The sequence below is a fragment of the Cimex lectularius genome, unplaced genomic scaffold (assembly GCF_000648675.2).
Source record: "Cimex lectularius strain Harlan isolate CLEC.00 unplaced genomic scaffold, Clec_2.1 scaffold66, whole genome shotgun sequence".
Classification (NCBI taxonomy): Eukaryota; Metazoa; Arthropoda; class Insecta; order Hemiptera; family Cimicidae; genus Cimex; species Cimex lectularius.
In genome coordinates, this window is record NW_019392701.1 from 878,013 (window position 1) to 905,730 (window position 27,718).

General features: G+C 35.8%; 2 protein-coding genes across 5 annotated transcripts; one reads left to right on the forward strand and one right to left on the reverse strand.

Moving 5' to 3' along the window:
• The first annotated feature begins 721 nt into the window (after positions 1 to 721).
• On the forward strand, positions 722 to 14,800 carry LOC106668928 (glucose-6-phosphate exchanger SLC37A2). 4 transcript variants are annotated; one of them, XM_014398126.2, is made up of 13 exons: positions 722 to 1,211; positions 7,500 to 7,678; positions 7,758 to 7,836; positions 7,904 to 8,039; positions 9,458 to 9,539; positions 9,794 to 10,011; positions 12,941 to 13,015; positions 13,142 to 13,231; positions 13,294 to 13,384; positions 13,442 to 13,590; positions 13,650 to 13,863; positions 14,399 to 14,496; positions 14,556 to 14,800. In XM_014398126.2, the coding sequence occupies exons 1-13, from the start codon at positions 1,117 to 1,119 to the stop codon at positions 14,610 to 14,612; spliced, it is 1,563 nt and encodes a 520-aa protein (XP_014253612.1). In that variant the 5' UTR covers positions 722 to 1,116; the 3' UTR covers positions 14,613 to 14,800. The 4 variants fall into 4 exon arrangements, with proteins under 4 accessions (XP_014253612.1, XP_014253613.1, XP_024081890.1 ...); XM_014398127.2 differs by having other exon boundaries at positions 13,166 to 13,231; XM_024226122.1 differs by lacking the exon at positions 12,941 to 13,015.
• A 2,341-nt stretch (positions 14,801 to 17,141) lies between these two features.
• On the reverse strand, positions 17,142 to 22,377 carry LOC106668940 (DET1 homolog). The gene is made up of 5 exons (XM_014398153.2): positions 21,201 to 22,377; positions 19,673 to 19,822; positions 19,436 to 19,569; positions 18,094 to 18,300; positions 17,142 to 18,014 (listed from the first exon to the last, which is right to left on the reverse strand). The coding sequence occupies exons 1-5, from the start codon at positions 22,194 to 22,196 to the stop codon at positions 17,828 to 17,830; spliced, it is 1,674 nt and encodes a 557-aa protein (XP_014253639.1). The 5' UTR covers positions 22,197 to 22,377; the 3' UTR covers positions 17,142 to 17,827.
• Between the last annotated feature and the right edge of the window lie 5,341 nt (positions 22,378 to 27,718).

The following is a 27,718-nucleotide window of genomic DNA, read 5'->3' on the forward strand; positions in this document are numbered from 1 at the left end:
CATCAGCCAGCAATAAAATATTAACATCTGTAAAGATATCAACATCATTAAAGAATACCGGGAATAGCAGTGGACCCAAGTGAAAACCTTGGGACACCCTAGAGCTTACAGTGAACAAATCTGAATGATACGATCCTACTTTTACAATTAGCTTCCTAACTAAAAGATAATTTCCTGTCCAAGACAATAAGCTATAGTCACACCATATGAGTGGCGTTTAAACAGTAATATTCTACGGTTAACAGTGTCAAAATAGGTATAGATAGACAGACGTTTATAGACCCAAGATTTTTTTCTTTTTTTTCTGTAAACGGGAAATAAAAGTTTACTACCGATAGGGTGGAATTTTAGATTTTAGGGGATTTTACAAAGACATTCTTTTAAAAAATGCATTGAACAAGGATGATTGAATGGGAGACTGAGGACCGCCTAGAGGTAGGTCAAAAAAAAGAGGGAACATTGAACGAAACATTGATCAGTTCGTCGATGACCATCCTTGACGAACCTGCTCATTAAAATGCGACTATTAATATTTAAAAAAACACGAATAATACAATACATAGTTTGTATGTTATTCGTTTTGTCATCACCGTTGTGATCATAAATCATCCTGACGATTATAAAATGATGAAGACGAGAACGACCTGTTCTTTGTCGAGAATCTTATCGTTCGTTCATTAGAACTGTTCTTCAAGGGAGTAGCAAGTGAGTTAACTGTCAATCGTCAGTCTTTGTTTTCTTATCGGTTGGCGCTGTCCTTATCTCGGGGAAAAAAAAGTTTTTTTTAAATAATTCATAACATAATCGTTGGATTATAGGAGAAACAATAGAAATCCCCGCTCGATTTAATTGATTGTCATTATCTTATCTAGAACTGAGTAAATTAAGTTTTTAATTATATTACATAACCCACCTTAGTTCGGCCGGGCCTTTTCGAACAGAGATCCCGTGGAAACGGTTTCACGTCGACCGATTTGATCCCCAGCATGAAAATGATTTTATCCTGATAATCGTCACGGGAAAACACGGAAAATCGAAATTTTAAAGTAAAAAAAACCCGCACCCCTTTCGATTCCTGCTTTAATCCGGTCCGTCGTTTTTGTGACTTCAAAGGCGATGATTCCGTCAGAAGAGACACCGTCTGGGGTGACCTTCGTCCACTGGCTCCTCAGGAAATTTCTCCCAGAAAGGACATTCAACAAGTTGCTGTGGTGAGTAGAAATCAGTTAATTTTAAGCCAGTTCACATCCTCAAGCCAAATCTGAAGATTGAACTATTTGAAGCGAATTTGCTATTGAAACGCTGCAATTTTATTACTTCTCAACATTATGCCATTTTATATGTAAATAGAATAGAACTGTCGATGTGTCACACAATGCCACCTGTCGTGTAAACAGTTCTGGCTCAAAAGTGGGTTATGGCCTGTTCCGTTTTTTTTAGGTCGTGTATTGCTCAAGTTTTGTTTGGGGAAGTGATAGTCCTTTCCACATGCGACTGCATCATCACATTGTCAAAATACACCATACGCCATATGGGTGCAATGGTGTATGCTTATGATGGTTGATAAATTTACATCCATCGATGCAGTGTTTGTATAAATGCGACTTTTAAATCACCATAAAATTCGAGTCACTGGGAAGAATCATGAGTATCGACTACTAAAGGGTTGTTGGAGAGCATCTCGGTTGGTCTATCCTTGCTTGTTTCCTTTGTCAGAGGATAGCATTTCTCTATTTTCACTAATGGGTGAAGACTTGTATAAAGTCTTCTGCCAACTCATTTTGAGCATTGAAAAGAGTAAACACGAGTTCAAAAAGATAAAAACCTAATTTGATCGTTACAGATTATTTTGGTCTTTCAGACTACTCGCCTACTCTGCTGTTGTTGACAGACCTGGTGGACTAGTGGACTTGTCCGACCTGCCCATTGGATCTAAGCAACAGTATGTCCTGGCTCAACTATTATCATTTTACGTTATGACTTCTTATTTTGTAATTTGATCAATATTGATCGTTTTGGTCTGCCTCTCCTTACTGTATTGTTCTTCAGATGCATTTTGGCATTTCTCCTTGTTCATGTTTTACAGACCCAACACTGAAGATGGATAAATTGCAATTATGCTCAGTATGCAAACCGGAAAGAGACAAAAGAAAATTTGACGGTGAAAAGTTGAAACACATCTGACATACCAACCCTTTGAGGATAGGCAGACAAAAATTATTGGAAACAGTGAAAGTAAAAGAAAACCAACCAACCTGTTCTTAAGAGTCTACACATATTCTGCCTAAGAAATATGACCACAGAGTCTAAAAGAATGGAACAATTATCAAGGATAAAAGCTAGAACTAACTACATGACTTGTACACCTATAGGACAGCAGTAGGCTGAAACTTAACTTAAGAATAACATACTTAATTTAAGAATACAAAGCAACTGCACAGTAGAGTCATAACCTAAGGTCCCAAGAAGACACAAGAATCGACAATCAGTGACTATTTAAAAGGAGGATTGAGTCAATTAAACTGAACTAAGGAAGTAAAAAAAGTACAATAAGCCAGAAGGCTGTTCGGGGATTACAAAACCCACACCTCCAAGTATTCCCTTACCAGCATTATCAACCACACATTGCCTATAAAAACCATTGCCATAAAACTGCAAACAGGCAAATGCCGACCCTCCAAATCAACAATTCCAATTCCCTGAAAACGTGACGAAGAAACTGAGCGCAGCCCATTGTGTTTTTTACATCTTTGCTTCTGCCCTTTTTTTTATTCTCCAATACTAGAGTATATCTCTTCTTAAATATATACAAGAAATAAAAAATATTTAAAGTTTCTGGTGTGTTTGTCCCTATTCTGGATTCGAATCCTGGCATGTCACTACATGTGAGAGCTTTAGTCAAATATGGCAGTGTTTCTGAGTTCTATATTCAGATTTTAGTACGAAAAAGAGATCTACTGAATTAATTATGCTTTTTTAATGTTTCATTTGAGGAACTGCAGTAGCTGAGTGATCAGCATGTTAGACTCGGTTCGAAAACCCCACAGCCGTGGTTTCGAGTCACACTGTTATCCCTGAAATTTTCTTTCATGATCCTCTTTCCCACCCAAAAAAAAATGTTTCAGATAATTCAATGTTTTTATTAGTATGAATGTGTGAGGACTGATGAATGTTATTTATACTACAAGGATAGTGAGTGTGCTTAGGTTAACAGTGCATACACTGTGGGCTGAAAATGACAGATAGCCCCTGCAGCCTAACGTCAGTGGGCAGGATGGGTAATTAAGATCTGCCTATAACACCAGAGTAGGTGATTTGCAAGTGTATAGAATAAATTGGTTGCTACTAAACTTTCATCCATTGTGTCAGAGCTTTACATGTTTTCCTGGAAGATTCTTTAACTCATTCAGTCCAGGTGACCTGCATGAAATCCAAACAGGTCCAACTCGCCAGTTGGATGACCTGCATGCAGGTCATTATGTGTAGCATTTCTAGGAATAGGAAAGTTTGCTGTATGGGAGGGGAAATTGAATGTATTAATAAAGATTTCATTAATCTGCTGCTTATATTTAAAAATATTATTTTCTTATTAGTCTAGTATCCAGCAGCATTTAATTTAAAAAAATTAAAAAAAAAAAATTTAATGATGTACAGAATTCTACTCGTGGGTACAATATGAAGGGTTACATTGTTCAAGAATGGTACCATAGCTTCCTCCTAGCTATTCAGACCAGTTGCATAGGATATGTTCTCTGCCTTCTTTAGGCATAATAGAAAAAAAGATCATTGTTGATCATCTGTTAAAGTCCATTTTCTTCCAGTTCTTATTTTATTTATTTATTTTTTAATGTGACTTTCATATATGCCACATAATGGATTTAGGCTTACATGTTGCCCCCCCTCCCAAGGCTCCCTTTTAGCTAGGATGTCTGCTGCGTCATTGTCCGAAATTCTCCCATGACGTGATCCACCTTAGTGTCAGGAGGCTATTTGTAGATCCTAGTTTTGTTAGTGTATTCAGGCAGTTTCAGACAAGTTTTGAATTGATCTCATAGGCTTGAAGAGGCTGGTCCTCTAGCAAATTGTTATTGATTTCATATGCACATGTAGTAATTCATCTTGAAAGATGGTTTTAGTGGAGCCGAGTACCATGAGCTATACCCATTCCTCTACTATTTCCCAACATTGGACCATGGTCATAGTAATGGCCAAATATCATAGAGAGCTCCAGGTTTTTGTTTTTAGGGTGGTAAACTACATTAGTCATCACCCCTCTTTGCATTTATTTTCCAGTTTATCTTGTGTTTTAATCCTACTAATTTATTTTCATGTTTCTCCAGCCAATTTATGATCGGACTAATTAGTGTGGAAACTCTCTTTTCTTTACATTCTTGCTAGCTTTCTGTACCTCGGGGACTCGTCAATTTTGGATAAGTACAGATATGCATAAAATGAAAATAGATGAGTCTGGTTATACAACCTTGGTTCTCTCTTTTCAATAATTATGTTAAATGTTTTTTTCAAAGTCATGTATTCTCTCTAATGTAGAAATAGTTTTGGACATGTCAGCTGTTTTAACTCTTTTGGAAATTTTGGCATGGCCAGCATTTTGGCCTGTTTGATTCATCACTCCGCAGAGCGCAAACAGCCAATCTTGCAAATATTAAAGTGTAGCTAATTTTTCATTATGGCAAATCTGTTTATTTGCTTATCTAAGATAATGGTTATATCATTTTTAGAAAATGATAACATTTGATTTATATTATTTTGTAAACCGAATTTTAATTGATATATAATATTATACAGCAGAGCTTCTGGTTTCTACTTTCTTGAAAGGCTTAAGTAACAGTACTTGTAAAAATAATAAACATTTTAACAATGGCCGATTGGGTTAGTTTTTAGTGGGTTGTGAAAGTACATTTTCAATATCATTTCATTATCATTTATATCAATTTTCAGCATAAAATTCATACTGGTGATAAGAAAGTTAGAAACTGATTTAACAAAAACGTTTTTTATATTGTTTGATTATTCATTCCTTCTAATTGACTCATGTAAAATAAATAATTATCAAAAGTTTATCATAACTAAAAAAAAATTAAAGCTTTCTGTACGTAATTTTGATATTGGCAATAAATTGTATGAAAAGAATGCCTATTATCACGCTGCAACTAACAGTTCATAAGTTCATTGTTATTATCTGTTATCTTTGTAAATGATTCATTTGCTTTTGCCGTAAGAGTTCTTTGAAGTGACTAAGGGAGATAATGGGCTAATCTTAGGCGTCTTTCTTAAAATCCTTCTTCCTACAATGTACACTATTTATGTGCAAACATTGATTACTTGCCTGCAAAGTAAAGAAGAAGAAAAAATTGCTTTCACAACAGCATGCTTTTTTTTCTTTCCCTTCCAGAGCAAGAGGTGGAACAATAAATATCAACCACATATTTTAACAAAATGAGATTCTATTCTAATTCAATTATTGGGCCCTTGTCATAAAAAAACGTTGTAATGAATGATGTGGGCTCTCCCACACTACAGTATCGTGATTATACTTAAATTACATCGTCTTCAATTGGAGGAGTTTCCTTGAAGGGCTCTCAAATTATTGATAAATTGAAGATTAATTATTCTTTTATAGTGTTGATTATTAGAACAAATTATAATGTCCATTTGAGAATACTTTACCCGAAACCCTTCCAGTGATAAAATTATTTGTATAACTAATTAATAATTAATGGTATAAACATTATTGAATTAATTGTGTTGAACAATTAGAATGAGGATACATGAAAGTTGAAGTAACACATTTTGTGTTTTCTTTGGATGCTCGAGAACCCCTCCAGTGAAAAGCTCAATAAATGCTAAATGGTAAAGCCAGTGGGTTCTGCAGGGAAGAAAGCCTCCATGTAGCCTCTGGGGAAGTTTGTAAATAGCCAGTGCTACAAAAAGCAAGTCAGTAGTTGAGTGGAGTTGTGTTGACAGATCAGTTGGTCACTGCAGTTATAGTCTATTGTAGTTTAGAGTTAGTCATTGATAGTGCCCAGTGGTGAGTTAGAAGTTGGGTTTTGAATGTGACAGTAGTTGGTTAAAAAAATAGACGATGGACCTTGTTTGGAATGAGCTTTTGTAGTATCTAGCTTCAGCTTAGTTTAATCATATAACAAAGTTGAAACATAGAATAGTGCTGGTTTCAGAAAAAATGGAATCCTTGACTATTTATGATCATGTGGAGAATAGGAGTCAGACAGGGATGTATTCTAAGCTCCATTTAATTTGGCAGAATCTCACCCACCAAATTATTGCAAAAAATGGGAAATTACAGTTGGAGGTGGTAAAGTGTTAAGAAAGAAAAAGAAAATGTGCGTTAATCAGATGTGGACTTTTATATTTCAATTATTCACTGATGAAAACGTGATATAGTGAGGTTGCTAGTGATTATCTATTACACCTTATACACGAATGCTGACCTTGTGGAATTGTAACCATTAGGTATATTGGTGGCATTATTCTACGTCAGAGAATAAAAGTTATATGTTGGCTTTTAACATTGTTTTTATTTTAATTAATTATACTTTTTATCTAGGGTCTTGGTTGAGATGAAAAAGCCAGCATCATGAGTGGGATTCGAACCCATGATCTTCGGCTAAATACGCCACTGCTTTAAACACTTGAGCTATTGTGAATTTGAGTAATGTAGTTAGAACAGCAGTGTATTGAGCTGAAGGTCATGGGTTCGAATCCTGATTGTGATGCTGGATTTTCATCTCAGCTAAGAACTTAGATAAAAGGTAATAGGTAGGTAGGTCAAGTATGACTATTAAATACATATATGGATTTATTTTTATACGCCACTTTTTTCATCCAAGGTTCTATGTTGAATAGATGATGGTGGATTGAGGAGTGGTGTTAAGGAAGCCAAACTGAAGATGTGCTATTTTGGTTCCTCTTGGATGGGAAAGATTCTTTCAAGAAGAGCGTCTTGAGAATTTTTTCTAGTTTACTTAAGAAGCTTATTGGGCGATAGGATTGAGGTAAATGGTTAGGTTTGGGGCTTTGGTATTATTTTTACAATGGAAAACTTCAAGTGAATTTCACTTTCGGTTGTTTTATGACATTATACAGGGTGATTCCTTACTCGTACGAAAATGTTTGTCAGGTGCTTCTACACTTCAAATGCAACAAAAAAAAAAGTTACAAACCATGGTCGTAAACTCTTTTGAAGATATTCAATATTTTTTTTTTTTTTCAACTATCTTCGGCTTTTGTCATAAATCTACTTGTAGCTATTGAATTATTCATTTTTGGGAAATGCATAAAAAGTGTTGAAACTAGTTAAATTTCCTATAAGAAGCATCCTTCTAGAACTTTTGTCTCATTTAAGACAACTTGTTTTCTATTCCTGCCAATTTCTTTATTTTAACTATCTATTGACTTCAACAATTATAAATTTCAAAAATTGTACTGTTGATTTGATCATAAAACTTTTTGTTTTATAGGTATAGGACGAGTGTGCTAGTGTTAACCTATATAACTTACATTTGTTACCATGCGGCAAAAAGACCTTTGGCTGTCCTCAAAAGTTATTTTAATAGGAGTTGCACTGATATAATTCCTCCTCCATATATAATAATCAACGATACAAATCGTGATACATGGTGTGATTGGGCGCCATTTGGTAAATATTTTTGTTTTATAAATTTTCATCTGAGGTTTTTGGAGCTTTATTTTTATTTTCAATTATTTTCTTTTAACAGATGGACCTCATGCTGGGACTGTACTCGGTGCCTTAGACTCTTCATTTTTATTCGCATACGCTGCATCAATGTTTGTGAGGTAAAATATTGTTCAAATTTTTCTGTTGCCTGTACTTTTTTTTTAACTAGTTTATTTTATCTTTAAGTGGTTTCGTTGCTGAGCGTATGAGTTTGAGGTATTTTTTGGCTGTGGGAATGATCACTACTGGCATTTCTTGTTACCTATTTGGGCTCGCTAAATATGTGGGAATTCATTTTTTATCGTACTACATTTTTGTTCAGGTATGCTATTAAAAAGAAGAGTGGATGGGAGTGCCTCAGACAAGGGGAGCCTATGGACAGAGGATCATTGATTTTATTGATTTTGTTTTTCCAAAAGTCCTAGGCTGCCAGTTGTGTATGTTCATATTGTTAGATATCTCTCAAGAAGAGTCAATCCAGACTTGACATCAGGGTATGAAGTGAAATGTTTTGGTTTTTTCCTCCAGCTCACTCCTTATTGATCTCCATCATCAAACCCCAAGCGTTTCATCGTTAAAATTATATTTGATTGCAAGCCATAGCTATCTTAGATATTAAATATATTTCAGAATGATGCCACAAGTAAGTTGATTTTTTTCCCGCAAGAAACAAAATTAACATTCGTTTTTACATCTCATAAACAACTGAAAAAATGCTTTTAGAGGAAAAACTCAAATTTTTTGCCTTCCAAACATTTGTGATGTTTGTTTTTTATTCACAAAAACAGAGATAACTTTGATATGACTTTACCAATCAGAAGGAAACTCTACTGGGAATTAAAACCCTGTACACAACACTTAGGCACAAACTCAGGCTTAGTGAATAAATTAGAACTTACGTATAAAATAAAAAGTTCAAGTCGTTTTGGTTGATTTCATGCTTAATTATCTCCTTATAATTATAGAAACTCTAAACATTGCTGATATATACTGAAAAAATAAATATTCAGTTTTCTAAATGTTGATAGATAAAATCCAGGGAAGTTATGAATTTTTAAATGGAACACTGGACATGGGAGAAGAAAAAAACACCCCGAGCTGATCCAACCCAAAAATGTCTTTTTTTGTCATTAAAAATTCAAAATATTTACATGCTTTAATAATTTTATTGCAGCCTCGTATTGCAATTGTGCCCCTCCTGTATGGTATAAATTTCCTATACCTAGAAACATTCTGTATGGAGGGTTGGGCAAGTGTGGCCTATGCACTAGCACTAAACACGTTAACGCAGGGCTTGAAACAAAACCAAATTGTTTCTTTGTTTTTTCAAAGACAAATTTTTTTGACCAACTTGCTGGTTGCGTTTTTTCATTTTTGTAACGTTTTATATATCTTATCTCGTTAATACAATCGTGCATATTATTTTCCTATCTTAGGTAAAAAAAAAAAAAAAAAAAAAAATCACCTTGAAATCCATGAAAACTAAGGCTGAAAAGCATATTTTGAAAAGTTACTTAAATTTCTTAAAAATATTTGATTTTCTCGGCTACGAGGGCCCATAGGCAAGAACACTCAGGCATGCAATTGTGTAATATTTTTTCGTCCTAGTATCACAAAAAAAGTTCCATTTACATTGATGATCCCATGTCCGAAACCTTGCCCTTGTGAGTGAGTGTCTGTATGTAAACCTATATTTACTCATTGCTTTATGAATAGATTATTTTTTCTTCTCAAAACTAGATATTTGGCGGTATTGTACAAAGTACAGGATGGCCAGCTGTTGTGGCTGTGATGGGGAACTGGTATGGAAAAAGCAAGCGAGGTAATCTTATTACTTTTTACACCCATTTGCTTGTGTAAAATTGTACACATTTTTATTGTGGTTTATTGTGCTTTATTCAATATCAAATATTTATATATACATGTAGTATGTTTGGGATAATCATTTAATTAGAACCTCTATATTGGGAGAATGCAATTGTCGTTGTGAAGCTTTTTATTTTTAATTAATTGAATTATTAAGTTTTTAAAATCAAACTTTGTTAATACAATTTAGCATATAAATTGTTATTTCAGGCCTTATTTTCGGCATTTGGAATTCTCACACCTCCGTCGGAAACATGCTTGGCAGCATTATAGCTAGTTACTTTCTTACTATTGACTGGGGATTATCATTTATTGTGCCGGGTTTGATAACAGCCGCAGTCGGATTTATTAATTTTCTTTTCCTTGTTGACAAACCAGAACACGTCGACATATATATAAACGTACCTGACGAAAGTGAACATAGTGTGGTGAGTATTATTTATTTTTCATTTGAACCGTTGCAATTTGTTTCAAACCAAAATATAAAACCATGTTAGTTGTTTATGCTTGTCAAATTTTTTATTATCTTTAAATTAAGTAGCAAATTGCATGTCAAAATGTTCATTGTGTTGTATTAGTCAGTGCATTCAATTTGTCATGTTTTGATTATTAAATATTAAGTCAAATATGAATAACAGAAAGGGTAAGTTACAAGAGTTGATAACAATCACATTTTGGGTTTGATTTGTTGTTTTCAGTGGTATAAGTTTTGCTTGCTGTCATACTGCATTCACCTAGAGGATTTTCTAGATTATTTGCTTAAAAATAAACGTTGATAAAGGAAAAGAAAATGTTTAGAAAGCAGATTTTTTTCTCTCTTATGGGTTTTGTTTTAGTTTTGTCTGATTCATCATGAATAATTACTGATAACTATTCTTTGTTTAAATAATCTAAATTGTGTACGTTTATGGTTTAAAGCACAGTAATTGTGGTAAGAAGCTAAAAAGCAAAATTCTGTTTTAATCGGTTTATAACTACCAGTCCCTAAAATTAAAGTTTTCTTTTTAATTTTAATTACATTATTTACATCATTGATGGTGTTATGGTTTGGTACAGGTTAGATTTGGTAGGGTGGGGCTAGGATTGGGGGTAGGGATGGGTTACAACAGCACTAGAACACTCCAAGAAATGTTGTCTTTGTGCATTTATATATATAAATCACTTTGAAGGAAATTGCGAGATTATTGGTGCAATTTAATTCCGTTCATCCAAATTGGTGTACAAAGAGGCATTATAATGAAAGTGTCGATCTGTTGTCAGTCTTTCGAGCTGGGCTAAGAGGTTGGGATGAGGCATGTATTGAAAACTTGTAGTTACGAGGACATAAGGGATCTGAAGGTCTGTTGGATAAGGTTGGCTACAAAGTAGATAGGTTGGGCAATGGTTCGAAAGGCTGGAGTAGATTCTTTGGACCTTGGAACGTTTAATGGAATGCCACAGTTCAATTCGTCCTGATTGATTGTATGATGTGTAGATGAAGCATTTATTTGACAGTGAAAGTTCGATCTGATGTCAAGTAGTATTTTGATTAGTTTGAAGCGTCTGTTCAGTTCTGTTCTTTTGAGTTGAATGTGGGGTTCCAAGTTGATGTAAAGCCCCAAATAGTGAAGGACTTTGCTGGGATTTGGTTTCATTGAGACTGAACCTCCATTTTTATAACCATTCTTCCAAACAGTAAAGATGGTTCTGGAGGTTTATGAAGGCCACAACTAGGTTTGGGTGTATCATCTCCATATGTAAAGAGTACTTTATCAGTATTAATAAGAATCTGTGCAATGTATACTGAATAGAGAATGGGACCGGGAGTGCTGTCTTCTAGAACACCCGCTTTATAGTGGATTAGAGAGAAGGATTCCCATTTGTACTTTAAGTCAGATGGATAATAAGATGTTAGGATGAGGTAATAGGTGCGACACTCGAAGGCTTGTTTCACATCTAGGAAAGCACTCCAGTAGCATTCCTTCCACTCAAGGGAGAATACGATTATGTCTGCCATCCTGCAGTACAGTTAAATGGTAGTGTGACGTCTGAATTTTTTGGGATAGAATGACATTGGACATTTTCAAAAATGAGATGTAGTTGTTTCCAGAGGATTTTGACGACTGCAAACTGATTGGACGATATGACAGATGCTGAGGTTTTGTAGGTTTGATGGGTTTTATGATTGATAATTTCAATCAGATTGGGAAGTAGGTAATGCTAAGGACTGACTAAGGCCTTTTTAGAAACATTTCAGAGGGTGTTTGTCAAAAATGGTCCAATGATGGATCTAGAACGCAGGGGCAGGAGAACCAAATAATCAAAACCGATGGGAAAAAAAACATTATTTTCCAGACTCAAATCCTTGCAATTGAGAAATGTACCCATTTCAATTTGAACAGAGTACAATAATAAGAATATAATGCCAGATAGCCCAAGCAGCCATCATTCACTAAGTTCAAGCATCATTAGCTGAAAGGTGGTGCTGAATTGCAAAATTAAACTAAACTGGTTAGGTATGCAAAATAAAGTCCCCCTCTGCTGAGTCCCAGGACATGTGACAGGTAGAGGGCAATGAGAGGGGGGCCCTTTGCAAGGAACAGGGCTGCTATACCCTTTGTTTGCTGATAGGTCCTGAGCCCTTCTGTGGCACAGTGGAATTCACTCATTGGACATAAACAATTGAAGAATCTTTTAGCAAATTTTGGAAGGAAAGAATGCATTAAAGGAAGCAGGAAAAAACTTTGACCCCTAACAGGATTCTTAACAGGACACTAGACGGAATGAACATCTGAAGAAGTTTAGCATAACACAACACGGCATGTGCAGATTCTGGAAAGAGGCAGAGGAAACACCAACATACCTACTAACAAACTGTTGTGTGCTACTCTTGCCCGTAGGAGGAAGTATTTTGGTAGGTACGATGTAACTGTAGAAAAGAGTCTTCCATTCAAACTGGGCCTACTAATCAAGTTTCTTGATGAACTAGAGCTAATGGTGTGCTATAACAACAGAATGGGGGATATAATAGCTCTTAAAGGGTTGAGTATACTACACACCCGAATGATACATCTACAAGGTCAAATTCGGGGGGGGGGGGGTTGTTTACTGGGAGGTGACTTGATGGTGAATTTGTCCTCTGATTTGTGTGAATGGTTTAGGGGAAGGAGAGGTTAGGTTAGGTAAGTTAGCCAAACGGGCTTGTTGAATGTTGAACTAATATTTGTAGACATTATTATGCACATTGCTTGCACTAGTTAAAAATAAAGCTCGTATTGGTAAATTAGTATAATTATTGAAATGTAATTTTGATTGATGCTTTGGAATTGTTATTGTAAGTGTGCAAGTTCCGTTGATAAGCTTCTTGTGACGTTCTAGCAACATGAAGATCAATCGTCTGAAAGCGCACATGAGAATTCTGATAATCCCAATACAGCACTACTTAGTTACCAGGTATACTACTTTTCCCAACTGTTTCACAGTTAACTTGTGCCTAGTTAAGAGAAAAAAATTTATGAGTAAAAATGCACCTGATAATTAAAAAGCACAGCTTAGATTATAATTGTATATTGATTTTAGAATTCTAGAAAATTATATTCACAGGAGAGAGAGGAGAGAACAAGAAGGGATGAAAATGCAATCGGAATGATAGCTGCATTAAAAATACCGGTACTTCATTTTTTCAATTATATTTAATTTTATTCAGAATTTGATTTATCATTTTCTTTAAGGCTGTAGTTGAATTTTCTCTCTGCCTTTTCTTCGCTAAACTAGTTTGTTATACGCTATTGTTCTGGCTGCCGTTCTACATTAACAAATCAAGTAAGACATTCTTTGCAAAGAAAAGATTATATTAATAACATATTTATGTCATTCTAGCTACATATGGTGAAAAATTCAGCGGATACATTTCGACGATATTTGATACCGGAGGAATCGCTGGGGGAATTATCGCCGGGGTGTTAAGTGATCATTCAGGAAAAAGCGCCCTTACATGCTCATTCATGTTGCTTGTGTCTATTCCTTTAGTAAGAAGCATTCATTGTATATTGTCCACTGATATAATTGACTTACTATATCTTTACAGCTTTGTGTTTATTTTCTTTACAACGAGCTTTACAAAGCAGCAAGCTTTGCATTGAATGTTACATTATTGGCCCTGGTGGGTTTTTTTGTCAATGGGCCTTATGCATTGATCACTACAGCGGTATCTGCCGAGTTGGGGACACACAACACTCTTGTTAACAATTCCAAAGCATTGGCAACAGTAACAGCTATAATTGATGGAACTGGATCTATAGGTAATGCTTAAGAAATACTCTTTATGAAGTTTCACGAGAAAATAATAATATAATGTGCATTCAGAGGGTTGTCAATGGCTGCTGCAGTTGAGGCATTGACATGGAGCTCATCACTGTAAAGGTGCTGGGTTCGAATCCAACGGCCTACATTTTTTACGAGTTTTTTTAGAAGCAATTAGCATAATGTACACATTTTGGAAACAATTCCTTTTACTCTCTTCCCTTACAAAATTATTTAAACTTGGTCTCTCTCTCTCTCTCTCACACGCATACACACACACACACACACACACCCTCTCTTTCTTTCTCTATTACTCTCCCTGACTCCTCCTCTCTCTCTCTCACTCTCCCTCCCACCCCCTCCCTCTCTCCAGCTCCAGAGCTTCTGTACTCAAATCCAACAATGGGCTTTTTTTTTCCAAAAACATCGGCACCCCCATGGTTTTCGTGTAACTTTGTTCTTAAAATTCTCTCAGGGGGAAAAAATAAAATAAATTTGCATTATGATAAATAACATTGAAAATGTATTTTGTAGGTGCTGCAGTCGGGCCGTTACTTGCTGGGATTTTACTCCAGTATGGTTGGGACAAAGTATTTTATATGCTATTAGCATCGAACATTTGTGCATTTCTTGTAAGTGCATTTCTAAATATACTTTATGTGTATTTCTATATTGATATTTTTTGTTTTAGATGCTTACAAGGCTGGTGCTAAAAGAATTATTTGAAACACCCAACGTAAGAGGCTAGTAATGTGATAGATTTTGTGACATTAGTTTTAATTTGTATTGCATAAATGTTTGTATTTAAAAAAAAGTGTTTTCAACCAAATTTATTTATGTATATATGGTACATATTTTATAACAATTTAAGAAAGATTTTTATAAAGATTTACTGTTAAATTGTTTTAATATATTACGTTTTCCGTGAAAGATCAAGTTTGTTGATAATTTTTTAAGTCGCTAGTTAATAAAACTTATATTCTGATGAAGTTCTTTGAAGCTTCATGAATCTTACAATCTTGTGACTTTAAACTGATTGAAATAAGGGTGCATTTGGCACCAATGAACTACAAACATGAGGAGGCACTGTATGTGGGATGACAAATTTCAATTAAACTTTTTCGTGATACTAGGTCGAAAAATATTAGTGGTATGTAAATAGGAGAGAATGTATTTAAGAATTGCTGGTGGACTGCAAGAAGTGATAGGCTCATCTTTGAATGTGTGTGTGTGTGTCGGTGGGTGTGTATGAACAAACATGAGCAAATAAAAATTGAGCATCTGGGGTCCCCTGTTTTGGATTTTTGCAGGAAACATGGTGGCTTTTTGTATGTAGTACTGATAATTAGTGGACCTAGTTGTGTGAGAGTGAATGTATTTATTAGTCTGAATGTGTAGTGTGAGAAGGGTGATGGCAGAATATTGAGGACCAATCGTCCCTCAATTAGATTAGTTATATAGTCGGTGTAAAGGTGATTGAGGAATATCGAGTACTACCTGGAGCTCAACCTCGGTGTCTGGAAGGATAAGACCGATGTCAGACCCCACCACACCTCAACACCCGGGGTGGGTGATTCTCGAGGCTTGCCAGTGATTTATTGTAAATAACTAAAGCTGGAATTGCTGGTGGACTGCAAGGCTCATCTCTGTACATGTGTGTGAATACGTACAAGCAAATAAAATAAATTTGAGCTTTTATAAAATCCAAATCCTATTTAGAAGGTGAGTGTTTAAATAGAAATAACGATTTTGCAACGTTTCAGTGATCTTGTGCCATATTCCAAGGCATATTTTATTTTTTAACATTGCAAGAGTTGTATACATATTGCTGTGGCATGACAGGGAACCCTACTGTATTTAGGAAGAGTATCAAAATAACAGGGATCCTCTCCTCCGTGCTGAAAGTGTTAAAGATATATTTTACCAATAATCAGATGCATTGGGAGGGCACATAATTTGAGAAAAACTATTTCTTGATTTTCCAAAAATTTGTATTCAAGTTTTTCAGGGTATGAACTTTATTCCTTGCTAAAATAATATTTAACCTAATTAACAATGTCACTAGGTCAAATTATGTATCTCAAAATTTTGATCCTTAAAGGTAAAGCTTTGCCCACTAGAATGTATCATACTAGGACCGTAACAAGATATTTATTATAGTGTCCGAAATGGAAATACAGCAGCTTGCACCACCTACCTCAATTTCTACATTTCAATATGCATTTTCAAATAATTCCCCAATCGAATAATAGCTACACCTTATCAACGCAATCGACATTGAGTAATCCCTTAACTGCTGCACATATATCAACGCCTCCTGACAATTGGATCAGTCACAAATTCAACAACAAAACTATACTTAAAATAATTTAATTACTTTTTATCATAATTTAGAATATGTCTTTTTAAATAAATTCAGAAAAATAATATTATATACTTGAAATAAAAAATTGAATAAAATAAATAATTTGTGTTTTACTTACTGTAGACACAGCTAGCTTTTCTTTTGGTGGGATACTTTCTCTAAAAATGGTGTTTTTTTTTTTTGGTAATGTCATTTTCAATTTTTCCGAACAATTCATTAAATTTGGATGATGTCATACGAAAATACTGGAGAAATTTTTCTTCAACATCAATTAAGTGCCTGTGCAAAGTCCAATATTCGCCCTCAGTTTTTCGATTTCGTATAGATTCGTGAATCCAGTAGCGTCAAATGTTTTTTGGTTTTCCACTTCTTCGCCCAAAATAATGGCAACCACTGCCAATTCTCATATAGATAATTTTCTAATAGCCATATTTTATTTAACAAAATTCACTCCACACGCAAAAACAAAAGTTCACGAACAATGCGTCACCAATTTAACAAAAGAAATGTACGACCGACTTTAGTAGGACAGCTATGAATCATTTTTATATACACGTTGCATACGGGTACAGAACGCGGTTCATCTGTTGCAGTAGGCATAGTAGTGACCATAGCGTTTTTTTCATGCCTGACATGGTCCTAGAATGATACGTTCTAGTGGGCAAAGACCCCCGATGGTGTTTACTGGAAGCATCTTTTGGTTTTTGTTTATCTAATCCCATTTGATAAGACACTGCATATAATTTTATAAATATTTGTGCACAACAAAGAGAATATTTTTAAAAAAAAGTTTCATTGAAATCGTCATCCAATGCTCTTAGCCTCCTTTTGTATCTAAATAGTCACAAATAGAAAAAAAAATTGAGTTCAGGTTGCATATTAAACACACTATTTTCACTCAAAACAAACCAAGGAAGTATAGTAATAATTTATTAATATGAACATAACATGGAAATGACCAACAAGTAATAAAAACTAAAAGCTGTGTTCTGTCTTCAAAATATCCACAATAATAAATTTTATTTCATATATTAATATGTAATTATTGACTTCAACTAGCAAGCTATCTGTTCAGGTGTTTTTCTAAATTTCAAAAACAGTGTGTACTCATTTTAATTTAAGGACAGCCTTTACTTATCCTTTAGAGGATAATTAGATAACAACTTCATTCATTTTTTTAAATGTATGATATAAGTTATAATTTTTTCATGAATAAATAATTTTTACAAAATTCATTGAACTTTCCCAAATCTTCCTCGATTGATAGTTGCCCTTGGATTTTCGGTAGTACATACTGTTTTAAAAACAGATCAAAAGTTTACAATATACAAATTAATGTTATCATTACTACTTTGTACTCGACATAACAATACTTAAGAAAATAAATATCACAACACTTATCGTTAGTAGTATGGATAGTTCAAATCCTATTAAATCATTTAAAAATTCAGTATAAAAATATAATTTCAGTTTTAGCATTTAGTTTAGTTTGGCCTAATAAAAACAATAACAACAACGATATAACTTAAAGCTCGAATTTTGGTCATAAAAGTATTATGATTAAAATACGGTTTCGCCGAATATTTCTAACACAACTTTTATGTAGGTAGTCTCAGATGGAAATTCACAACATAATCAGAGTTTGTTCGTTGTACACTAATTGCAAATGGTTCAGTTGGGTGAAATGTAAAAGCTACCAGTCTCCTTGCCGCTGGGGGTGGGCTTCTTCCAATAACTCCGGCGTATATTTGAAATTTTAGTAGTCCCGATTGCCGGGAATAAAATCTGGAGAGAAAAAAAATTCTTCGGTGTACATAGCACAAACCAAAAATTTGTTAATCAAGTTTCACCATAAAATTCTCACCTTATAGGATGTTCTCCGCATGCTTTTGGTCTTTCCATTGCCGAAATCCACTTATCGTCGTAACTAAAGAGCGATAAATCTAAATAAGGACTACAGCTGTAGGACTGCGCGCTAATTGGTAACTGGGCTAAAATTCGTTTTCTAGCTTCTACAAGACCTCCATATTTCGCTCCCACAATGGTTTGTTTAAACCTCAGTTGATTTATCCTACAAAAATGATACTGGAAATTTTACACATGCCTAAAAACTATACAAGAAGGCTTCAGGAGAAAAAACGGTAGTAGTTTTACCCCAGATTCCTTATTAGTAAATACTACTTTTTAACCTCTTAAGTGGAAATGACAGGCAAAGCAGCAGCAGTTTTCTCTCACTCTCTTTAAAATTATCTAGTTTTCGTGAGTTGACTGTCGTACATACATAAAGTATAAATTCCCCGAATTAGAAAATATACTATACAAAATCATTATTTTATTTTAAAGCATAATCTACAAGGATTAACACATTCAGTATGGCAGTGCCTTACAGACTTTGTAGCTGAGGCCAGGACCTGCACTATCAGGAGCGTCCCCCAGCCAGTTGATACTATTTCATTGTCTTGAAATCTAATCCAATTCAGTTGCACTTTTTAGCTGTGTATTACACACTCACGCATGCACAAAAGAGAATATACATTATATATACCCTCATAAAGCCCATCACCATTGATTATCAAAATAATAAATAAATAAAATAAAATAAATAAAAAGGCGGCTAGGACGCATCTGAGCATTGGATTTTAACATAGAATGCACCTGAGTGTCCTCTGTACTTATTGTGTTAAACAATAAATTGAAGAAAAAAGTGTTATTTGTAAAATCCCAACCCTGTTTGAGTACTGCTACAAACTTTATTTTTATTTATTTATAGGAAATTGAGAATCCTCAAAGACATCTATATTTCTGCACAATTTTTTATTTATTGTTTGATAGTAACCTGTCATCTTAGTCTGCCTTCGACATATAATGAAAATTCCTTTCAGAAAAACTCACTTGGCTGAAGGGAAAATCATTTTAAGTACACAAATCTCTTCACCATATTAAATAAACAGGAAAGTTTTGGTCTTTCCAAGACCACTTATTTCCCCTAGCATATTTTAATACTGAATCCAACATCATGCTGAAAGGCTCTGGGCCACTTATTGGGTTCATCATCTTATTGTTTGTTGAACTACTCGAACCGGTGAGTGAAGGTGGACCCAATAAGTGATCTGGTGCAATTCAGCATGAGTTCACAGACTCGCAGACCAACACCCAGCATCAACTCTGAATCCAATATGTTAGAGAAATAAATTTAAAAAATTCACCTGGCATAAACATTATTGGAAGGAGAGCTCATTATTGGGCCACCTGTCGGCGGCCTAGCATTTCTAAAATGATCACAGAAGTTTTCAAACAATTCCACTAGTTCTTTTGTTTTGCAATCATAAAAACGTAAAATCTGAAAGAAAAAAAGCAATTCTGTCAGGCTTGAATAATACGAGTAAATGGAAAATCGCCATTGAAATACTAAGTAAAATTAATACATCAAATGTTTAAATTACCTTGGTCGATCTTATGTTGTATATGATAAAAAATGAGGCGTGTGAGTTTGGTTCTGAAACTTTAAGTGTAACAACTTCTTCAGAGGCGTATTTGACAAGTAGATGGTCTTCATCTAGTAACTGCATCTTCCACATTCTTAATGACTTAATCTAGAAAATAACATCATTATTAATGATGTACAATAAAAGGTACAAACATAATTCTTAACCCATTCAGTATGGTCAGCATGACTGATATGATCATTGGTTCCCAAGTGAAGAACTGAGGGTGTAATATCACGCTCATCCCTTTATGCATAGCTTGATGTCGCGCTCTCGTCTCTTTAATTTTAGATGGAAGTTCATAGAATTTGTGCTTGTTTTGATATTTTTAGCGCTAGTGAGAGTAGGAAATTTAAAATTTTAACACCATTTACAGTTTCAAAATCAAACAAGTATATAATGAGTTATATATTACAAGTAGAATAGCATTGGGCTTCTCAATCCTCGCTTTACCCATTTGTTTAAATGACAGAAAGGTTCCATCAAGAGCAATAATTTTCTAATGCATGTTCTTCCAAAAGGAAGCAGATCAGCAGAAGGCATTTAATAAAAACATTAGAGCAGCGAATACTAAGATCTAGGACATCAGAAAGGTCATTTAAATAGAGAGTACAACAAGGGGCTGAGGACGCATCCTGGTCTAATACCAGCCAGACTCAACATGGACATATTGGAAGACCATTCCAATAATTTAAAGTACAGATTCCTGAAGGAGTAAAAGCAAAACGATGATTGCAGATAGTAAACATTCTTCTGTTGTTTTGCAATCTTCTGAATATGAGTGTGTATCAAATATATTTTCTCTTAAAAATGTCAGAGAGGTTGTAGACTTGAAAGGGGTTGACGTGCAGTGGATTGTACCGTTAGGGATGGGGAATTGGCTGCAATTCCCCCAAGTCCCTTTATTATCAATAGAAACCATGACTGAGAAAGAAGTGCGTTATTATCAGTCACAGAATACTGTTGTCTTTATCTTACTTTCGATCTGTTTCCACACACTGAAAACCTCATTACGATTTTTGCAATTTGGATGAGAAGCTTTCCAAATTATTGGTTCAGCTTAGTACAGATTGAGGAACTGCAAGTTGTGCCAATCTATTCCTAAGCAAAAGAAACAATGCTTGTTGTTCTTTCACTTATACATCTATACTAGTTAGAAATAGTTATTATTGAAAAATCAATAGCAGTAAATACTTATTGCTGACTGATGACTACAGTTGATTCCCAAATGTGTGGAAGCTTTGAGTTTGGCTACTTCATGAATATTCGTGCACTTTGAAGTGGACAAGAAACCTGACAATTAGCAGAGGAACGCAAGCACCGAATAATGTTGCTCGGCGAATAGCCAAGCACCATCCCCACTAGTCAGGATTCGGCGAACCTTTGCTCGCAATTCGGTGAATCCCGAATGTCTTTATATGCTATTTCTTTGATATAGTCCTGCAGATTATTGACAACGTATTTGAAAATGTAATTAAATACTTACATAGTCAAAGCTTTCATAGAATTTTCTGAGTCGCTTGTAACGGCAGCATGGCATCGAGGACCGGACGAGCGTCCTAAACAAATAGGCCAAGATCCGGTGCTTGAGGCCGCTCAAAATTTTTGACCTGTACGGCCGTTGCAAAGCTTCTATTTCAGTCGGGTCCCTCGAATCGCAGTATGTATTGTAGAACATAGAATTGTCCTGGCTATAGACGAACTGTCCGATCTTCTTCATAAGGACGAACCTACCCTTGCGAACGTGGTAAATGTGGATGGTCTGGTGCTGTACGGAGAGGACGGCGAGTGTCTCCTCATAAAGGTAAATCCCCTGATTGTGGGACAAGTAAATTTTATCAGTCTTGAAGTTAATCGAATCGCAAAGTTTTCCAGATTGAATGTGGACGATGTGAATGGAGTAGTCTTCGAGCGGTGAGCGGGGGTTGGGAGTGACCGCTTCGTTATTGGTGTAGACGTCGTAGAAGTTGGGCCGGTTGTCGTCCGTGATGAAGGCCGCCGCTCCGACGATAACGTGCTGCCCGTCCTGGGTGAAGAGGCTGCACTCCCGGTTCAACTGCTGGCCCCTCGGTGCGACGGGGACGCAGAATTTGCACTTGAACAGGTATTCGAACGCGACGAGGCGGATGTAATCGTTGAGTGGGTCCGCTTTGAAAGCCAACTGTTCGTTGACGCACGTGTTGAGGATGCCGTTGAGCGATGTCGACCCCTCGTAGAGGTAGATCTCGACGCAGGTCTGGTCAGCTGAAAACGCGATGAAATACCTGCCGTCGGGGCTGAACTTGCGCAAGAAGCAAGGCGGCTTCTCGACGTTCACTATCGTGTAGTCGGGCACGACATTCTCGTAGAAGGAACGGTTCACGTACATCGAGGTGCCCATCTTTACCTCGCCGAAAAGCTCCCGCGTCCTCAGCTTGTCCACTATGTTCTGAGACTTGACTCGCCTCTTGTTGAAGTAGTTGGGGATGCCGTCGAACTGCATCTCGGCCGGCGGTTTCACAACGGACAGACTCCCTCCTCGGGGAACGGGACGCCCATCTCAGACGGAACCCAAGACGGGACGAAAAGAGGAAAAACGCCGTCACCGGACCTCGGCCCAAGAGACTCCAATTGAAAAACGGCACATGTCTTCAAATCTGCAGGAAGGTTAAACGATAGATAGACGGGCACGTTCGAGATCGCGAAAACAAAGCCTGCCTCGCGCGTCATCGAAGTACCACGCGCTTCACGAAGTCTACAGCCAGGTCCAAAAAGTTTCAACACACCTTTCAAACTATAATTATTATTAATCAATTAATATTAGTTACAATTTATTGAATTTATTAAAAATTACAAACGTTGGAATTACTGATGGGCTGCGAGAAGTGATAGGCTCAGGGATAAGGATAAAAAAGGTGGCCTCAAGGACTTCTCCACCTCGACCTCACCAGACCTATTGTGCTCCTCTATTTATGTATAACTCACTGCCAGTTTTAGGTTGTTAATCGACTGCCAGCAGCTCCTTAGAGTAAGGATCTTGCTTGCGAATTTTCCTCTCCTCCAAGAATCTACACCTACATAAACCCTCACAGAAATATAGATTATGTTCTATGGTAGTGCACAGTGTTTCTTCTGCCTGTTCTCCCATCCGGTGCATATGCCTTCTTTGGCAGCAGTGCCCTGTCATCAGTCTAACTAGAATCTTGGGGTATTGTTCCACGAAGTTTTTGGATTCATTAAGGATCCATTTTTGGTTTTGTCCTTTTTTTTGTAGCAAGATTCTAGGCCACAATAAGGTTCGGGGCATAGAGAATTCATATTGGCTCCTTTATTGGCCTTCTTCTTCTCATTGCTTCTATGTCCCAAATGACCAGATACAGATGCCAAGGAATCCATATGTTCTTTGCCTTTAAATTACATGCGACTAAGGCCTTAAATGCTGCCTGACTGTCAAAGAAAATGGCTATCTTCCTGGAAAGTGATCCTAGACTTTTTATTTCTCTGGCGCAGTGTTCGATTGCTATGATTTCAGACTGGAAAACTGTAGCATATCTACCTAAGTGTAAAGTCATTTCGGTTGTCACATTCACCTTGAGGTTACCAGTTCCCATGCCCCTATCCATTTTGGAGCATTCAAAGGTATTCCTTTTTTCCTTTACATGTTGGTGAAGTTATATTTGATAGAAGTGCATTGTTTGACATGCCTAGTACAGCATAACCTTCACTCTGTTTCCGTTGTTCATTGATATGGCCTATCCTAGCAGATGGTTGTTCATTTATAACGCTTTGAGCTGGTGCTGAGGCTTCTCCTCAGATTATTATATGACACAGTGGAAGTTCACAGCTCCAAGGCGGCAGTTGGCGTTGGCGTTGCACTCACTGATCAAGTGACACTGAGGCAAGCTGTCTTTGAGTGTCACTTAATAGCCTGAACAACTTAGCCTGCAGTCTTGATCCACCACTCCACTGACCCACATTGGTTTATGAAACAGGTGTAGAACCATAGGGTCATTATGGGATTTAGTCCCTTGTTTGTGGCGCAGAGCCTTCTGCACTTCTCCCAGGCAATTTTTTCTCTTTGGGTAGTTTTAATTAGATGTAATTCCATGAATCACTGGCCTAGTGTGACCCCCTAAATATTTGGATAATGGAGTCAGTGTCCCTAATTCCAAATTAGGCTTGGAATTTTTAGGCTGTGAGAATTTTAGGTTCTGTACATGTGTGTATGGATGCAAATTTGAATATATAAATCAGTAATACATTTTCAAGCTTTAAAAAGTATTAAAACAAAGCTCTCTAATTCTTCAGAGTAAAGATATATAAATATATATTATAATAAAACAAAATACAAAATATATGTTGTATTTACATTTATAAATGATTAGTTTTTCTACCAAAATGGGGATCAAGCAGGGATGTATACTTAATCCTCTATTTACCCTGTTTCTGCATGACCTTCTGGAAGAAATTGATGGCATGTTAGTCGGCAGTACCAAGATAAATGCTTTACTGTACACCAATGGTATTGTGCTGATTCCTGATTATAATATAGTATGAATAGAGTTTTACATTTTAAGATACGCACGTTGAGTGGATATACAGGAAAGTAGAATCTTTCAAGCCAATTAAAAAAAAAACACAAAAATCATGGTGTTTATGAAGGATTCGGATCTATATAAGCTCAAATCCGCACATGTACGTACACATGAGTTCGGAGTCGAATCAATCACTTCTCACAGTCCACCGGCAATTCCAGCTTTTATAATTTACAATAAATTACCAGCGGGCCTCGAGAATCTCCCACCTGAGGTTTTGGCAGTCCGAGGTCAAACCTCAGTCTTATCTGTCCAGCCACCAAGGTTGTATTCTATCAACAGCTAGGTCAATTCAGCACCGAATGTGTGCGGTTCCTAAATCCAAATTCATCCACGCTCTCACTCATTCTTTCCTGCTGCCTCTACGCTTGTCATAATGATCCTCCATTGGCTTTGGAGACAGGAGGCAAGAGTACTTGCAAATAAGTTCTTTCCTATTTACACACCATTCACTCAAGTAGGGTGGAGTACTTGATATCCTCGTTCACCCTTTACACCTATCACATAACTAAACTAATTGAGGATCGATGGGGTATTCAGTATTTTTCAAACAGCCATCTCACACTACACATACATGCTAACAAATACATTCACTCCAACACACTATGTAAACAAGATAAGACTCAGTATTATATTCAATAAAACAACTGTTTCCTCCAAGAATCAGAACCATGAGGCCCAGATATTCACTGCTGTGCTCATGTTCAATTATCATATCTGGCGGCACTCCAACGTGCTCACTGTGCTGAGCCAAGTTGCTCCCTTAAATTATGTGGGAGACAAGCAACTTTTCTCTACATGCCTGATGCCGGACACACAGGTTTTATAATTTATTTCCAATTTTTGTAAAATCAGTTTTCAAAATTTTCTTTAGTGTAATACTTCTGCTCTTAAAACCAGTTTTGTTTTTAATAGTTATATTACTTCACTTTTCTAATTTTCATTTATAATGCAGCAACTTCGACAATTAGTTGTTTTATCCTTATCTGAGGGAGTAAGGTCGAAATTTCTTTAAAAAACAATAAAAATAATAATTTACAATATATTTTCATAAAAACCTATTATATTGGGTTGTCCGGAAAATAATGCAGGATTTTGGTATTAAACAAAAAAAAAGAAACTAGTTACTTTAAAGCAATGTTCTTTAATCAAAATAATTTCCCATACTCTCAATACATTTCTCCCAACGTGTTGGTAACTTATTAATTCCGTCTGAGTAGAATTCAGAATTTTTAGAATTGATAAAGTCAATAAATGCATTTTCCAGTTCCGTTTGATTTTTGAATATTATGTGTTGTAAGTAGTGGTCCAGGTGTCTAAAAAAATGGTAGTCAGTAGGCGAGAGGTCCGGAGAGTAGGGTGGGTGAGGCAAAGTTTCATAGCCAAGCTCCAATAATTTTTGTGACGTTACACGTGACACATGTGGTCGAGCGTTGTCATGCAACAAAATGGGCCCTTTCCGATTGACCAAAGAGGGCTTCATTACTGCCAATTTCTGATGCATGGTATTAATTTGGTTACAGTATGATTCAGCATTGATGGTTTCGCCAGGATTTAAGAAGCTGTAGTGTATTAAACCAAATGAAGCCCACCATACCGTAACCATTACCTTTTTTTGATGAGTTGGGGGCTTTGGAGCTTCTCCTTTGTCGAGCCACTGTCCAGAACGTCTAGTGTTATCGTAGAGAATCCACTTTTCGTCACATGTAACAATTCTGGCCAGAAATGGGTCATTTTTGTTTCGACAAAGAAGTGATGCACAAACATCAAAGCGCTGATTTTTTGGCGATCGTTTAATGAGTGTGGAACCCAATTTTCGAGTTTTTTCACTTTTCCAATCGCCTTGAGGTGGTCAGCGACGGTCGTTTTACTGACTTTGAGTTGCTCTGCAAGTTCTCGAACAGTTGTTTTGGGGTTTTCTTCCACCACTGATCGCAGAACATCATCATTAAGAGAGGAAGGCCTTCCACGACCTTCTTCATCTTCAAGGCTGAAATCTCCCTCCCGAAATTTTTTAAACCACCTTTGCACAGTGCACTCATTAACACAACCCTCGCCCCAGACTTGGTTAATGTTTCTAGCCGTTTGGGCTCCGCTTCGGCCGAGTTTAAACTCGTAAAAGAAAATCGTACGAAATTCTCGCTTTGACATTATAAGGATGACTGAATTATTTCCAAGTAGCGGAATGCTACAGAGGTAAACAAACAATATCATTTGGAAGAGGATTAATAAGTGTTGACATTCATACAAATGAGTAATCCTGTAAACGTAAACAGAATATTTTATATAGATTTTTTTTAATGAAAACTTAAAATCCTGCATTATTTTCCGGACAACCCAATAATAATAGGCAAACCTATTAATAACAAAGCAAGGTATAAAACCAAAGCAAACCTATTATAACAATACATTCAAACTATTTATACAAAACATTATTATTTAACTATGTAGAATGGATTTCTTCAAAAACATTGGGGACAGACTAATTTTACTAACAGTAGAAGCATGTTGTCACTTTCCTCTCTCGCACATCTTTTGCAGCAATTTACATGAAGGATTTGTCATTTTTGTGCCTCAGATAGTGAAGGGGAATACAAAAATGGCCAGCAAGAGGACAAAGGATTTGATGGATGGGCATTTAGGGGATTCTGTAAACATCAGGTGTTCTATCACATGTCGATTGGCTTCTGTTTGTCCAATTGGGAATAACTATAGAACAAACTATCCATGAAAAAGTTGAAAGGTTAACCTTTTGTATGATTTTTACCTTCATTTCATAGCTCTTCTTAGAATAACTCCATTATTTTTCAAAAACTAATTTAAACCCCAGGAGAATAGAAATTATTTATTGTTGTAACTAAATTGAATTGAAAATTAAACAAATTAAATGAAAAGAATAAACTGTTAAACTTATGGAGTTTTCTCTAGAAAATCCTAAAAATCTCAAAATATTTTAGCATTTATAACAGTCTATCCATCTTATCAGTAATCTTATTTAATGTAAAAATAATCAAATCTTACTTTGAAAAAGCACAAAGATGATAAAAAAAAAGTTCACAGCCAATATTCTTTGGGATCAATGAAGCCATACCAGAATGGTGCAAACCGTTTGAAAGCTGGTTTCATGCTGAATCTAAAAATTCCTTTAAAAAAAAAGGGGGGAAATAATAGCCAATAGAAAACAGAATAGAAAAAAGATCAAGATAAATTTGTTCAGTGTTAAAATAATTGTTGTATACACATAATTATATATTTGCAATTTTGAAAAATAAAACAATTTCAACAATTTGTATTCAACTTAAAAGTACACTTTCGATAATAAAATAATACATCTCAAGACATAAAATTAAATGTACACACCTACAAATAACAAAATTACATATTACAGTAAAAAAATTTAAAAACAAACAAACAACAACAGTACATACAA